This window comes from Lepisma saccharinum, chromosome 1 (assembly GCF_977018435.1).
Source record: "Lepisma saccharinum chromosome 1, izLepSacc3.1, whole genome shotgun sequence".
NCBI lineage: Eukaryota > Metazoa > Arthropoda > Insecta > Zygentoma > Lepismatidae > Lepisma > Lepisma saccharinum.
The window spans coordinates 82,987,893-83,003,250 of record NC_139229.1 but is presented as its reverse complement, the minus strand read 5'-3'; the positions used below and the strand labels follow the sequence as shown (position 1 = coordinate 83,003,250).

Here is a 15,358-nt window from a genome sequence, read left to right as displayed (position 1 = left end):
TTACGAGGTTTAATATAGTGGTCCTATGTGGAACGGGAACACCAGGAAATTTCATTGCAAAACGTCGTCGCACTTCTCCACAATTCCTCTTTCCGAAGTAAAACTCGACAAGATAAATCCTTTGTTGTAATATAAACTTTTGTTGTGCCATATTAAGCCACAATCTTCAACACACGGACACGACACAACACAACTTCCGAGGGAGGATTATACTGGTGTCAGTCTGCAACGTCAACAGAAAGCGAAAGGGAGCGAAGGCAGGGAGAGCGAAAAAAAACAACAGACTGTAGCATGCGACTGTCGCGGACCCGTTCACCGGGAAAGACAAGCTCTGACGCCGTCCGCTTGCTGCCGAGTCTCGAAGCGAATGTCAGGGAATGCTCTAGTATATATGTCTATGTAAGACGTATGCATCCCCCTCTCTCTTACACTCCCGATTTTCCTCTTACTTTTTTTCCCTTTCCATTTCTTGTTTTCCTCTTTATCTTTTCTAATCTATTCTCGCATCTTGTTCCATTTCCTTTCGCTTTGTCTCTGATGGACACAATTATTTCAACGAAGTTACCCATGCAAAGCTATACCCCAGCCATACATTCTATTCACATTCTTTCAAGCCTATTAATACAGTGAAATAAATGTGAATTAGGTTTAAGCTTGTGTTGCAAATACAAGGCACATACTTGATTTTATGTATTCGGCAACAATGATAGAAAGTGCGATGGTAGACAATCGTGAAGTTTCTCGTAATTTAAATGCATGTTCCTGAGCATAGTATTTTCATCGTATGAGTTTTTGACTGAAAGAGTATTCTTACTCCTTGGGGGTCACTTTTCTTAGCTTACAAGGTTTGTACAACTGACAAGTCTATCTGAATGTTTGCAGTAGCGGCGATTGGGTGCCAACATTTGAGGGGCAAGGACAATATATTTTTCTTGGTAGAAAAGGCTTAGCATAAAGAGGCCAAAGTGCAGGGGCAAAAAGTGGCAAAATGTGGCTGGGGAACTGCATCCCACACTTCCCGGTCCTCCTAATCGCCGCCACTGAATGTTTGGAACGTCTTATTAGGAATGATTTAAAGCACACACGGAAAACAAATTCTTTGTTCATTGTCCATGGAAGTATTCCTAGGCTAATGAAAGGCTATTTTCACAAAATATCACTCATATGTAATAAACAAGTAAGATTGAAAAATCTGTTCAGAATTGAAGAGATTATTAGCTAAGTTGCTATTTGTTTTCTGATCTGTCATGTTACTAATGCGGGAGAGGGAATACACTTATGGTTACATGAACATATTTTTTGAGGTAACAAAATGATTTAGGACACAAGGAATTCATCGAAGTTGATCACTGTACCAGTAATCATTCATGTATTTTTCATAGATGACTTGGGTTGTATGGTGTGACCATTTCGAACACACTAGAATGTCAACCTTTACCCTGTGCATCATACCCTGGAAACTTTATTCTTTCAGGGCAACGAGTCCCTGGGGCTTGGAACCACTGTCAAAGTAATAAGTTATGAAGGTTTGTATTTTGAGTGTCAGCATGTGTTTGTTTTCGCCCCTTCGTTACTTTCATCTAATCACCATTGAACCTTATCGTCGTCATTATCAAAATTAGCAGAAAAATAACTTTAAATGAAACAAATCAACCATAACTTACTCTTCCAAAAATGGAGTTTCATTAGTCCATAGCTCTTAGAAAGTTGAGGTGGTAGTTTCAATTGCACAGCGTTTCATTAGTGTATCAAGGCAGCTAATTCCGTGAACAATGACGTTGTTTTCCGAAAATCTCAAATATTTGTATCAGGCAATCACCCTCTTAAAATGGACACATCTTCTGTGGTGATAAAATGCCACGTTTGGTGCGAGTTCTTTCTGTACATTTTTCCCCAATGGCATAACGCTGTCGCATTTTAATGAAGAGGTCCTGTGTTCGACTCCCCCCTCCCCTGGTGGGAGCACAATGAACACTGGTTCGGACTACACGTTAAACTGTAGGTTTAGTCCCGATTAGCCTATCTAAGCATAAAAGTGGGCTTAATAACAAACTAACAAAATAGTCTTCTGGATACTTCGTGACAACTTGTTTTCTTTACTTCAAGTGCATCTACAGATTCTGTTGACATTTTTGGCTGTTTCATGTGGCAAAATTTATGTGTGGGACGATAATTTCTAAATAGGATAAGCCACTCATTAGTAATTGAATAATTCTGTAGCTCTTTCCATATATAACTGGTTTACTAAAATGTATTCACTTCAGTATTGTAGTGATTATTGTGATTCCTTCTTATTAGTAGAATGAATATAAAGTTGATATTTCGCATACCATATTTCAAGATAACAGGTATATAAAAATTGTAATGAAATAAAAAAGGGGACACTACTGGAATTTCAAAGCAGATCTAATTAAAACTATATTATACTCTCTAGCATACTTAAACCTGAAGGTTTATGGCTGCAGCAACACAAACTTTCCATCTGTCCCTATTCAGGCAAGATCAATCCAATCTTTCTCATCCTTGCCGATTTATTTTATGTCCATCTCAACGTTATCCATCCATCCTCGTCTTGGCCTTCCTACTGTTCTCTTACCATCAGGTTTCCCAACAAGAATCCTGTAAACTATTCTTTCCTCTGCCATTCGTGTCACATGGCCTGCCCATCTAAGTCTTCTTGATTAAATTATTCTAATAATAATTAAAAAGTCGAAATAATGTATTGTGTTGCCGGAGGAAGTAACGCTAAGATGATGTTTTTATTTGTTTATTTGGAGATTATTTGAACCATACCCAGGCCACGATTTATATACGTATGTGGAGGCCCGGAGCTGCAGTCCTCAAGTTCAACCTAAATTCTGATCTAATCTTGATCATACCCTGCATAATTTTGAGCCTCCTAAGCCTACTAACTGCTTTTAATCACAGTTTGTTTCAACAGCTCTTGTAGTTACTTTCACTTTCTAATGACAAAATTGGCTTTTTATGGGATGATAATATGTGAACATTTCATACATGTTATGAACACCAGCATACATTTATTTATGGAATCATTCATATAGCTATCTCCAAGAATATGTACTTATTGAATTTGGTTGGGTGGGCAATCGGGTGGGCACAGGAATTTTTAGGTGGGCACTTGCCCACCCGTGCCCACCCCTGTCGCCGTCCCTGTTCGAGATGCTATTGCCATTTGAAATTAGTCCATTGTCTATACACACACATTTCTTTATACATGGCCAATTGTTAAAAATTTCCTCCAATGGTTATTACAGTAAACATTTTGTGACATATTTCTGTGGATATATCCTCGTTTTTTATTATCTAAAATTAACCAAAAGAAACTGAATGATTTGAATTTGACATTCATGTAATATGGTCGAAGCTCTGACAAAATATTGATACAGTGGGGTCATTTCATTTATACTGTAAAAATTGAGTATGATAAAAAATTAGATCAAATAACTCACCACACAGTTCTTCACCCTCATCACTGCCATCACTACAGTCTGGTACCCCATCACAACGATTACTGTCATCAATACAGACATTATTCTTGCACTTGAACTTTGATTGACCACAAAATATGACTTCTATGAAAGATAAATAAAGAGAACAATTTAATAACTCCTACGAAATCTGGATACAATATTATCCTATATTTGAATGAAATTGGATCCAGATTTGGTTAAGAGGAAGAAAGTAACATATGCTCTGATATTAATTTTGTTTAAATTGAGCTCCATTTGACTGCATACAGAGGGCTTTGGTATAAGTTTTCTTGTCCCTGCATATGGAAAATTAATGGGTGATGTGTGGACAGCACGACAAACCCCCAGTCATTGCTACAGGTTTCCAGTGTCAGCTCATTCGTAGCTCCCCAATTTCCTCAGAATGGTGGGTGTCCACCGGTCCCATACACTGGCCAAAATCTCAGGAGAAAAGTTGTTAAGCTTCCCCCCAGGAGACTCAAACCAGTGTGCATCATAACTCAAGCCCAAATCCTGATGCCATAGACTGCATGGTCACGGAGCAGGACTTTAAATTTATTAGCACAACATAAATATGAAAATTTTGATTAACCTGGAGGAATAGGGATAGGGAAAATAGTCAAATACCAGTACTAAGAAATATATGTGGTGCGATTGAAAAGTTTTGAGACATGTGGCACCACTGCTCAATAAGAGGGGCTAGGTTTGCCAGCGGATGTGATGTTTTGTCCTTGAAATGTCCTGAAAAGATCACCGCGATATCTTTGTTCAGTAGAGAAGTGGAATCCTGGTGAGTGAATACGTGTTGTCAGTTCTCGGCAGATTATTGATGTTGCACATATGTACTATCTACCATTAGTTTGTAGTGTGGCATTAGATGTAGAATTGTGATGAATTCAACTAAGCAGATTATTGATGTTGCACATATGTACTATCTACCATTGGCTTGTAGTGTGGCATTAGATGTAGAATTGTGATGAATTCAACTAAATAATTTTGCAATCTTAACTAAATTTGTTACATGAACTAAAAATTATTGACTTATGTGCTTCCTAAAGTTTTTGTATTATTTGCAAGCATTTTTTCCCTTTCTTTTTTTTTTGGGGGGGGGGATGCTCACCTGTAAATTTGTTATAAATAAGATCCAAGTTATGGTAGTTTAATTACAAATAGGCCTCCCTGATGGCGCAGTGGTAGCATCATCGCCTTATAATCAAGGGGTCCTGGGTTCGATACCCGGTGGAGACACAAGTGGTTCGGATCCCACTTTAAACTGTAGGTCCAGTTCCGGATAGCCTTACTGTGCATAAAGTGGACTTGAAACAACAAATCAATCAATCAATTAATTACAAATAATGCTTGGCTCTTTGGTTTCAAAATGACTTCAAGGTAGAGAGTTTATGGAAAACTTCAAATTCTGTCATATCTCTATTGTAGGAAACATTGCCTAGCAATGGAGATAACCAAATGCCATGGAATTTTGGTGGTGCCAGTGGTGGAACAACACATTTTACACAGAAATCAATATTGTGTATTCAGTAATTAATAAGTATGCTTATTTTCACAATATTTGGTACAATCAAGCTCAAAGGAATACAATTTCCACTTACCACATATGCTTGGACTCTCATCACTCTCATCTTCACAATCATTATCTCCATCACAGGCATACCCACACGAAACACAGTTTCCATTTCCACATGTAAATTGCTTCATGGAACAGGTATGGGTCTCTAAGGGACGGTAAACAGTATTAATCAATTAATGTCATAGTTACATTGTTAGCCATACATCTTAACAAATCAAATATCAAATATGTATCAAATGATGTTGGTGATAATTTTCCACAATTATGGTTTAATTACATGTTTTAATGTTACAGAAATATGGCATCAATTCAATCAATTGGAAACAAGGAAATGCTCCAGCAAGTATTGAAATAACTAAGATGCTAGTTATATAAAGCTGAAGGCTAATTATAACGAGTTACAAGTCTTTCTGCACATTAGGCTGCAAAAAATTGTAACACACCCAAACTCTAGGACATTATTTGTTTTCGAATTATTATTATACTCAATCCAATGTACTACAGAAAGCTCTTTGTATACTATCTTTTGTGATCTTTGTTTCCTTTGGTTGGATGATCACCCCCACCTCTGCTGAGGTATGTAGAAGTATGGCAGGCAGTCGGTAGGTAAGCCCTGGCCATCAGTGTTGCACACGGGTTATTATTATTAATGTAACATATCAGAAGACTTTATTAATACATTTATTTGTAATTTAAAGGTACAATAAAGTTCCTTGTGCTCATTGCACAATGCCATGAAGGCACATGGGAGATGTGAAGGCAGAGCCCCACACACTCTCTAGCTCAGTTATTTTTTGCTCCTGTCACATTTACCCCTCTCCCCCAGGTACCCATTTATTAGAGGCTGGGTGAACTTCAGAGTCCATTTTATGTAGGAACAAGGTGTATATACAGGTAGAAAAAAGTAAAGAAAATACAAACTAAACTCACTTTATTTACTCTGGGAATTGAATCTAGGTCTCCTATATGGATGACCTACAGACTAGACCACAGCGGTTCCATATAATTTAAAGGGATTTGTTAAATTTCTTGTAAGAGAGAAACTTTACATGCAAGAAATGGGTAGTGCAAGATCCAGGAAACCTGATTTTTGGAGCTATAGCATGACCTGAATGAAATAGAGAATAAAAATTGATTTCAAAATATGCATAATGTGGTTCCTTTCAATAGGATGAAGGTGGTGGAAGACTTGTCAGTCTTTATTTCTTGGGAGTTGGTAACCTGGTTTCTTAGGAGTTGGCAGCCTGGTTTCTCAGGAGTTGGCAACCTCGTCTTTCTCCTTTGATGAGTTCCCAAGGCAAGGCAATGCATGTGTTGAACAGGAGCAGTCTTCACACCATTTTCCAGATAGTGTCCCATGGTTCACAGCATGGAATTTACCCAGGAACGTGGAATTATGGAGCCAAAATAGTTAGAAGAAAGGAAAGAAAGGGTGGCATGTAAGGGGGATATTTCCCTCTGGGCCAAGAACATTACTGTTGCATTGGTGATGACCTCTTCAAACAACCAGGGTAGGTGCATTGTTATGGCAATGAAAAATTTTTATTTTGTACTTGGAGAGAGATGTTGTTTGGCCGGAGATGATTCATGACTGGAGGAATGTTTACTTTATCTTGGTAGACAAGGCTTAGCATTAAAAAGCTATAGTACAGGGGCAAAAAATGGGGAGCAACTGTCTCCTTAATCTGTCATGCTTTAAGCTGCCAATTTTATCAGAACCTGAAATCGGGACTTTTGCTATCACTCGACTCCTCTGTTGCTTGTGCCGAAACCATCTCAGTATGTGTGTGTGTATGTGTCAGTTTCACGAATCCATTAGAGAACTCGAGATTCAAACTGTGGGTGGCGAAGTGAACATTGACAGCTCTTCGATACTTCTCTCTGATTCGAGCGTAAATACCACTGATGTGTCTTCCTATGTTTGCAACTCCATCAAAGCCGAAATCACAATTTTTTTTCATATTCAGGCCTAACAACTTGCAAGTGTTCAAAATTGTCTCTGTCAGGACTTCAGCAGTCATGTCATATATTGGCATGAAACAAAGAAAGTCTTCTTGAACACAGCTGGATCGCGAAAAAAAATTAATACACAGTGAAAGCAGTTTCCAACACATCTAAAAGTTTGTCTCCTAATATGCTACAATGTTGACTGATTTATCTCGGACACATTTTTTTTTAAAATCAGCTCACCAGAAGTTTTTATCATTTCGTTTTTATTCTTCCTACAAATGTGGATATGATCCTTTATGGTGTTGTTGCTTGCCTTCATGCCTAACCTTAACAAAATCCTAATTTCCCATCCTTGTGACTTAGATCTTCAAGACTTAGGAAGAATTCAAACTGAAGGGACACACGACATGTCTCATTTGGAACAAGCCAATAAATAGAAACATTTCACACTGTAGCGGCACGACAGGCTGCACAAGTCTACAACACATGAGAGCAACGGGATTGAGTGGAGAGGGGGAAAGCGACTCCAGTTACCAGCCTTCCCACCAGCGTGTACTGCTTCGTTCTGCCCATTTGAATCCCCCCCCTCTTCTCTGCTGCTACGAGCAGCCTTGCTCCAGACATAACTGAGACAGGGTATAGCTTTGGTGTGAAATCTCCCCTTAGTGGTTCACTGTCATCCTCACCTCGAAACGGCAGCTCGTGTTGACCATAGGAGAAATTTTTTTCATCAACTGGTGGGAATGTCCCTCAATCTTCTTCTTTCTCTTTTATTCTGTGCTTGTTAATTAAACAGTCAACATCTTACGGTTTGGCATATACAGGAGGTGTACTTTGTACACATTTTAGCGAAAATGCAGGGTCGACCAGGACCCAAACCAGGGTCTCTGGCATACCGTGCCATTTCTCTACCAACTTAGCTACCAACAGCAACAGCGAAAAATCAGGCAAAGCCAGGGGTGACTCGGTAGCTCAGTTGGAAGAGCAATGGCATGGTATGCCTGAGTCCCTGGTTTGGGTCCTGGTCGAACCTGCATTTTCCACTAAAATTTCTACATATGCAGATTCATCTTGCTTTCTCTTCTCGACATTCATGAAAGTCTTGGACTGTATGCATGAAATTTGGTCCGGGCACAAATAAATCATCACTCAAAATTTTGATTTCATTCGATCTGTGCAGCTTATTTCTTTTTTAATAAACCGCCGCTCCAATACCCAGTACTGTTGAAATATTCACATTAGAGACCTTCAGCTCTTGACTCAAACTAGCACTACACTGAGGCTCCGGGAGTTCCACTGTCAGCAGTGTTTTCAGCTTTGGCCCCTATCTAGTAGTAGTAGTTACACACTGATGTCCTGAAGGAGGTGGGAGGGTGAGGGTTACCATACCACCCCCTGGAAAATGAGTGTCCACAAAAAAAAAAAAAAAAGAAGTATAAATTCACACAAAATTTGATTTCAGTCACAGTAATTTATGTTAATTGAAGGGCTCGGGTGTAAAACATGGTAAGTGATATTTTGGTCACTTCTGAGTTCATTAAGAAAAAAGGTTATTAGAAGCTATGCTGTAGATAAATTGTCTTCTTGTTGTGTTTACCAATTTCAGAAGGCTTCACTGAGTCCAGTGCAAATTGTATGACATGGCAATTTCACTCGAAAGTTAAAGAATGGCACATTTTACTTTGTAACTCAAAAAGGAACATGATAATTTCAGACTGAAGTGGTGGTTTTTGAGGGGAGATCACTATTATATGTATGCCCCCCCCCCCTGGAAAGAAATAACTTGCTTGCCCCTCTTTGGAAAAAATCCTGCGGTCATTAATGGTAGTACACTTCGATATTTTATGGGAAAATGTGTCACTAGTCCTTTTCAAATCACTAGATATTATAAAACTGTCAATGGACACTGACTGATCACTAATCGATTGTCACACTTACCTCTGAAGTCTTATTGAATGATTCTGTTATACAGATCAGCTGAGAAATTCAATCTGAGTATTTACATCCATATTATATTCTGGAATGTTCCGCACATAAAATTTTTGTGCAAACAAATGGTGACAAATCTTTAAACATTGCTCAGGTTCACTGCGATAACAACACCAAAAGAGCAAGAAAATTTTACGTGCAATATTATCAATAACAGAGTTATCCCTCAGAGTTCTAGAACATTCTCCACCTTTCCTCAATATTATTTCTCTCCTTAAATTACAATCATAATCAGGCCCGGATTTTCCAATAGGCCTCATAGGCCAGAGCCTAGGGTGGCACTTTGGTAGGGGCAGCATGATTGTTTGTTTTAAATTTATAAGGAATACCTAATTCTCGGATTACCTCTTTTTTTCTTGGGACACAAGAATGGAATGACTTAATGTAGTTGTATTGTAAATATAAGTTAACGAAGAATATTTCTTAAGAGAGATAGGCTAGCAGTTCTCAGAACTAGTTTACTAATTTGTTGTTTTAATTACCGACATTGTTATTTTGAATGTACAGTAGTGTGCTGAGCCGGGTTGGCGATTGCAACAAGAACGTGGAGCCTGCCACTTGCTTTTGAAAGACAACACCGGCTTGGCTGCGTTAAAGGAATGCCATTCCTTGTTACTGCCGATATTGGCCTCATATCAAAAGCATGTGATTCGCGTTGAATTGTTGAGAATTAAATGGTCGGCGCAAGCATTATTAAAGGGGTTTCGCATTGTACTACTCTACTGTTATTTGTTCGAGAATATTATTCAAGAAGTAGGTGGTATGTCTTCTCTGAAAAACAAAGTAAATGTTAAAATGTAATTTATATAATTTATGTCATATCGCTTTGTTACTTTTTTTTTTGTATGTAACTATCATTTAATTAATACTGCATGCCATTAATAGCAAAAATAGTAATACAGAAAATAATGATTTTTTTTTCATTCTTGATAAACAGTATGGGGGGCGGCAGAGCTTGTTTGGCCTAGGGGCAGCAAAGAGGTAAATCCAACCCTGATCATAATATTTTATTTCACACACACAAGAAGCCAAAATCCTCATTTTATCTAGTGGAAACCAAAAAATTTCAGGAGGAGGGGGGCATCAAACACCCTGAGCTTCCCCTCTGGATATGTGCCTGACTCACATAACTTTTACATGTACACTTAGAATGCCCAAATATTACACTTACATAAACTTTACATTTAAACTTTTGATCCTGTTTCTTTTATATTGTTTCTAGAAACACTCGAAGAGAATAGCATTAAAAATAGTAATCGTATTCCTACTATTTATGTCATTTGAGCAAGTGACACATAAGTCAAGAAAGGGCATGAATTTGTGTCAACGTATATGGAGTCGTATATTTAATGTCACAAAATATAATAAACATTCTGAAATATATATGAAAATAAAACTTGAGTAATGGATCAAACCTATCTTCTTATTTCACTGCAGCACATCTTGTTTTAGGACTTTGAACAGTCAGTTCTATTCGTGTTTAATTTCTAGCAGTAATATCTTTCCTCTTTTTTCAGAAGCAAAATCAGAAGTTGGTTCAGATCCTGCCAAAATGGATTACAGCTTGCCAAAGTGTTTCAAATTCAAAGAAAGCAGAATAGAAAGTTGTTGACCTTGCATCTAATCTTGAACTCAAAGCAACAGAAAGTCCATATTCCATGGAGATTATTCTCACTAATGTATTGGAAGGTAAGGGAAATGTCTAGTATATCTGTTTGAATGTTCCATGTGTAATTAGTTGCATTTACTGTTCATTTATGTGTATTTTTAAATTGAGGACTTGTATTGAGAAACCACCATTTCATATCCCATTGCTGGCCATCCTGATGGAGGTTTTTCTTTGGTTTTTCCTTGGTCTGTAAAGGCGAATGCTGGGATGGTACTTTCAAAAGTGCCACATATTCTTTCTCTCATTTCATTGTACTCTCCATCCATCCAGCAATGAAGGAGAGAAAACCGATTGCCTCCACTGACTTGTATCATTAGAACCTTCAGTCACACTGCAAGTGCACCTGCTACCACCACCAGCCATGCGCTTGAATGTAGTGTTGCAATCCTGTTCCATTTGAGACCATGGAATGGAGTCGAGGCAATGCACACATCCTAGCAAATTGAGAAAGTTGTTTTTTTTTTGTTTTTTTTTATAGCAAAGGGAAATTTCGATGCCACCCTTGCCTTCTCATCCTCTTCCAAGCATGGCAGAGGCAAGAAAGAGGGGGTGAGGGGACAACTGAAAGTGAAACCGGTGTTTTAAACAATACCTTGCATTGCAAGAATGAACAGCCTTGCAGTACAGCTTGGTCAAGACAGAATGCTGTCAATGAATTTATCATCCAGAAGGAAGGGATAGCAATCAGCTGCTTTGAGTGTTCGCCTGTTCCTGCGTTGCCAAATTATGCAGCACTGTCAAAGGCTCATTGCTCTTCTTTCATGATTGATTTTACCACCTGTCTGGTAGCTTTGTCAGGCATGTACTCAGTACTCAGTGCATGCCTGATGAAGCTACCAGACTGGTAGTGAAATCGAACGTGAACAAAAACTGCAGGGAGAAATGAACCATGAACTTATTAGGGTGAGAGAATTTGCACCAAAGGCAAGAGCACTAATTACTTGACTATGTAGGGATTCTTTTCTTGATTTTGCTGTTTCGAATATTGATATACATGGCACTGTTCAATCCCTAACACATGTACTTTGTTAGTGTTGCACTCATTGTGTATTTTACACAATATTCTATTGATAACATTCCATTTATACAAAAGTAAAGTAACAGTCTAAATATGTATATGTATATTCGGAAATATGTTTATGTGTACAAACCTGATATCCAGAAATATGTTCCATTAGGTATTCCATCTAAATAAGAGAAAAATATGGAAAAAAATTAGATCTCAAAATTATATACATGCTAGTGAAATAAATTATTTTCATATGTTCTATGAATGAATGAGTTAATGCAGAAATAACAATCATCTGCTTTTTTGGCTTAATCACTAAAGTTTTTTCATTAATCATTTCTGTAAATAATCATGATTTGTTGTAGTGATAGTGTAATCTATCTTTCTTCTCTAAAAACTACACTTGTCTTTCACTAAAAGTGTATTTTATCATATTTTTGGCACAATACACAAATAATCTCCAATATTCCACTTTTCCCCTTGTATTTACACTCTAATATCAAGGAAAAATATTTTAAAGCTCTAAATTATACTACTTTTTTTATTATTATTTTCCAAACATAAGTTCGACATTTGAACCATATGCAATTAATTAGAAATTTCACAAGATATAATTTTTTTTACGTAGAAATTTTCAGTGAAAAATGCAGGCTCGACCAGGACTCGAACCCTCGTCTCTGGCATACCATGCCATTGCTCTAACCACTGAGCTACCTAGCCGGCCTGGCCTCACCTGATCTCACGCTATCGCTGTTTTACCTGCGTGGAATTGTCTCTGCCAGTGCTACCGCAAAGGGATCTGTTGCCTTTGAAACACAGTAGACTTCGACGTTGCCTGGTTCCTCCCAGCATAGAGATGTTAATAATTGTAGATTAGGCACACACAGGAGTTTCAGAAAATTTCTACGTAATCTAAAAATTCGATACTGTCTTTTGGTTTTATCCAGATTTTCAAAGGCTGATTAATTGTATGAAATAAATATATTTTTTTACAAATATGACACTTACTACACATTGCCGGATCTTCATCACTACTGTCAGGGCAGTCGTTATCACCATCACAGACATAATTACATACAATGCATTTTCCATCGCCGCACTGAAACTCTTTGGAGCCGCACAACGAAGAAACTGAAAACAAAAGTCAAATCTAAGAACAGACCTACCCATGCACCTTAGATTTAAATTATTTTTTTAATGAAAGTAATTGCAATGACTACTGTACCAATAGCTGGGTCATTCCATGTCAGACCATCCAGAATTTTGTGAAAATGTCACTACCATCCCCGATTTTGATGAAATTCGGTATCTTTATAGAACTTTTGATGCTGATTACATAAATGACAATTATTTTTAGATTGGTCAAGGGGTTCAGAAGTTATGCACTTTTTAAAATCTCTGTTTACACCACATGCGGCTCCACTTTGAATGACACGCATTAGCTTATAAATGATCATATCTTCCCTCAGGTTTGACGTAGAACCCTCAAGTTCATTTTCCTTTGTTCAGAATAGTGTAAGCTTTCATTTAAATAAGGTTTCAGATGAGCGTATCAATAACCATGTATTTTTATGTATAGTTTTATGTATTTTTTAGAAAAATAAATGACTAACTTCAACAGCAAATTTCATGCAACTCCCCCCCTTTAATTTCCGCCGATTTTTTTATATAGTTAGCTAATGCATGATGAATAAATCAGGATGGGCGGTTCAGAGACAGGGTGATAAAAAATCATTTGCATCAAATGACATTAAAAATTAATTTGATTAAAATTACTTATATATTTAGCACAAAGCATGAAGTACAATGTGTTTCAAGATCTAACATTCAAAATTTCTATTCACTATGTATGAGGAAAGCATAGGCGTAACCTGGTGGGGGCAAAGGGAAACACGTTGCCCCCAAATATATTGGATAATTAAAATTTAAAAGTTAAGTACATTTTAATTTACCTCCTGGCACCTTAGAAGCAAACAAATAAAAAGTAATAATTTTGATTTTGCAAATGTATTTAGCAAGTGGGATGGAAAACTTTTTGATTCTCTCACTCTAAAAACAGTTACGCCCATGAAGGTAGTACCAAATATTTCTTACTCTGTTGTTCTACAGGCATTGCCAAAATTTCATGTACTATAAATTGTACCATTCACATTTTAGAATAATATTTTGACCATTTCAAATGTCCACTGGACACAATACACTTTGTGGCCAGTGGTAGATAGGTGATGGACCAAGTGGATGCATGATTTTAATTGCTGCATCTCCTTTTTTCCTATAGACAAGTTTGAATTACACACACATACTACGTAACTGTTTATAGTTGGAATTCGGAAAGCCACTTCTTCCCAACTGCCAAACCATACAGTTATACAAAACGTATTTCATCAGCACTTACTTACTATGTTTGCACTGTACTGTTAAACAACCAGTGTTTCGAAGTAATTAGTTTCAAGTAACAGTTACTTTTTATTTAGGAATTCTAATTGTAACTATATACTTTTAAAAGTAAATAACTGTAATGTTTGCAACAGTAACAGGGTTACTTTTCGCAATCCGGGAAGAGCTCAATTTTACAACTCTGTTCCCAATTATAAAAAAAATGTGTTTTCTGTGGATGCTAGGTGAAAGGATTTTCTTGGAATGGCCTGGAAACATCCACACTTTATTGCAATTCATTTCTAATTGTGAGTGAAAACTTCAGTGTTTTTGGTGGAGTGCTACGTTAATTTGGAATGTGGTTGACTAGCTAGAGAAAAAGTCATTGTTGAGGGAGCCAAAAAAAGAACACCCATATTGATATAAAATGACAAAATGAATCTTCTCCCAGATAAATTTGCTAAACTTGGGAATGTTAATTATGATGATAATATTTTTGTAAAAAATTGAAGACAGTTGAAAGTAACTTAGATAACTATTACTTCTAAATATTTACTTGTATATTTTGTGAGGGCAAGTGCTTCCCTTTGCCCCCACCAGGTTAAGCCTATGCTTACCTCACACACATAGTGAATATAAATTTTGAATATAATACCTTCAAACATATTGTACTTCATGCTTTGTGCTAAATACAAAAGTATTTTTAATCAAATTAATTTTTAATGTCATTTGATGCAAATGATTTTTTTATCACCCTGTCTCTGAACCGCCCATCTTCATTTTTTTCATCATGCATTAGTACACATTCTGAGCTAGCTATATAAAAAATTCGGTGGATATTAAGGGGGGGCATTGCATGAAATTTGCTGTTGAACTTAGTCATTTATTTTTCTAAAAAATACATAAAACTATACATAAAAATACATGGTTATTTATACGCTCATCTGAAACCTTATTTAAATGAAAGCTTACACTATTCTGAACAAAGGAAAACGAACTTGAGGGTTCTACGTCAAACCTGAGGGAAGATATGATCATTTATAAGCTAATGCGTGTCATTCAAAGTGGAGCTGCATGTGGCGTAAACGGAGATTTTAAAAAGTGCATAACTTCTGAACCCCTTGACCAATCTACAAAACATAGTCATTTTTGTAGTCAGCATCAAAAGTTCTATAAAGTTACCGAATTTAATGAAAATCAGGGATGAGGGGGTGACATGGCCTGGATGATTTTACATCTAATGACCCAGCTACAGAATAAGATGAAAGACAAATGATGTTTACATT

At 37.1% G+C, this 15,358-nt stretch overlaps 1 protein-coding gene across 3 annotated transcripts in view; it reads right to left on the bottom strand.

Moving 5' to 3' along the window:
• The window catches only part of LOC145997142 (uncharacterized), an 89,132-nt gene that overhangs the window by 38,125 nt on the left and 35,649 nt on the right, over positions 1-15,358 (bottom strand). For all 3 annotated transcript variants that reach the window (XM_083133789.1, XM_083133798.1, XM_083133808.1), the window contains 4 exons: positions 12,705-12,827; positions 11,839-11,874; positions 5,102-5,224; positions 3,471-3,593 (listed from right to left, as the gene is read on the bottom strand). In XM_083133789.1, the coding sequence (XP_082989915.1) occupies positions 3,471-3,593; positions 5,102-5,224; positions 11,839-11,874; positions 12,705-12,827 (405 nt within the window). The remainder of the gene's footprint in view (positions 1-3,470; positions 3,594-5,101; positions 5,225-11,838; positions 11,875-12,704; positions 12,828-15,358) is intronic.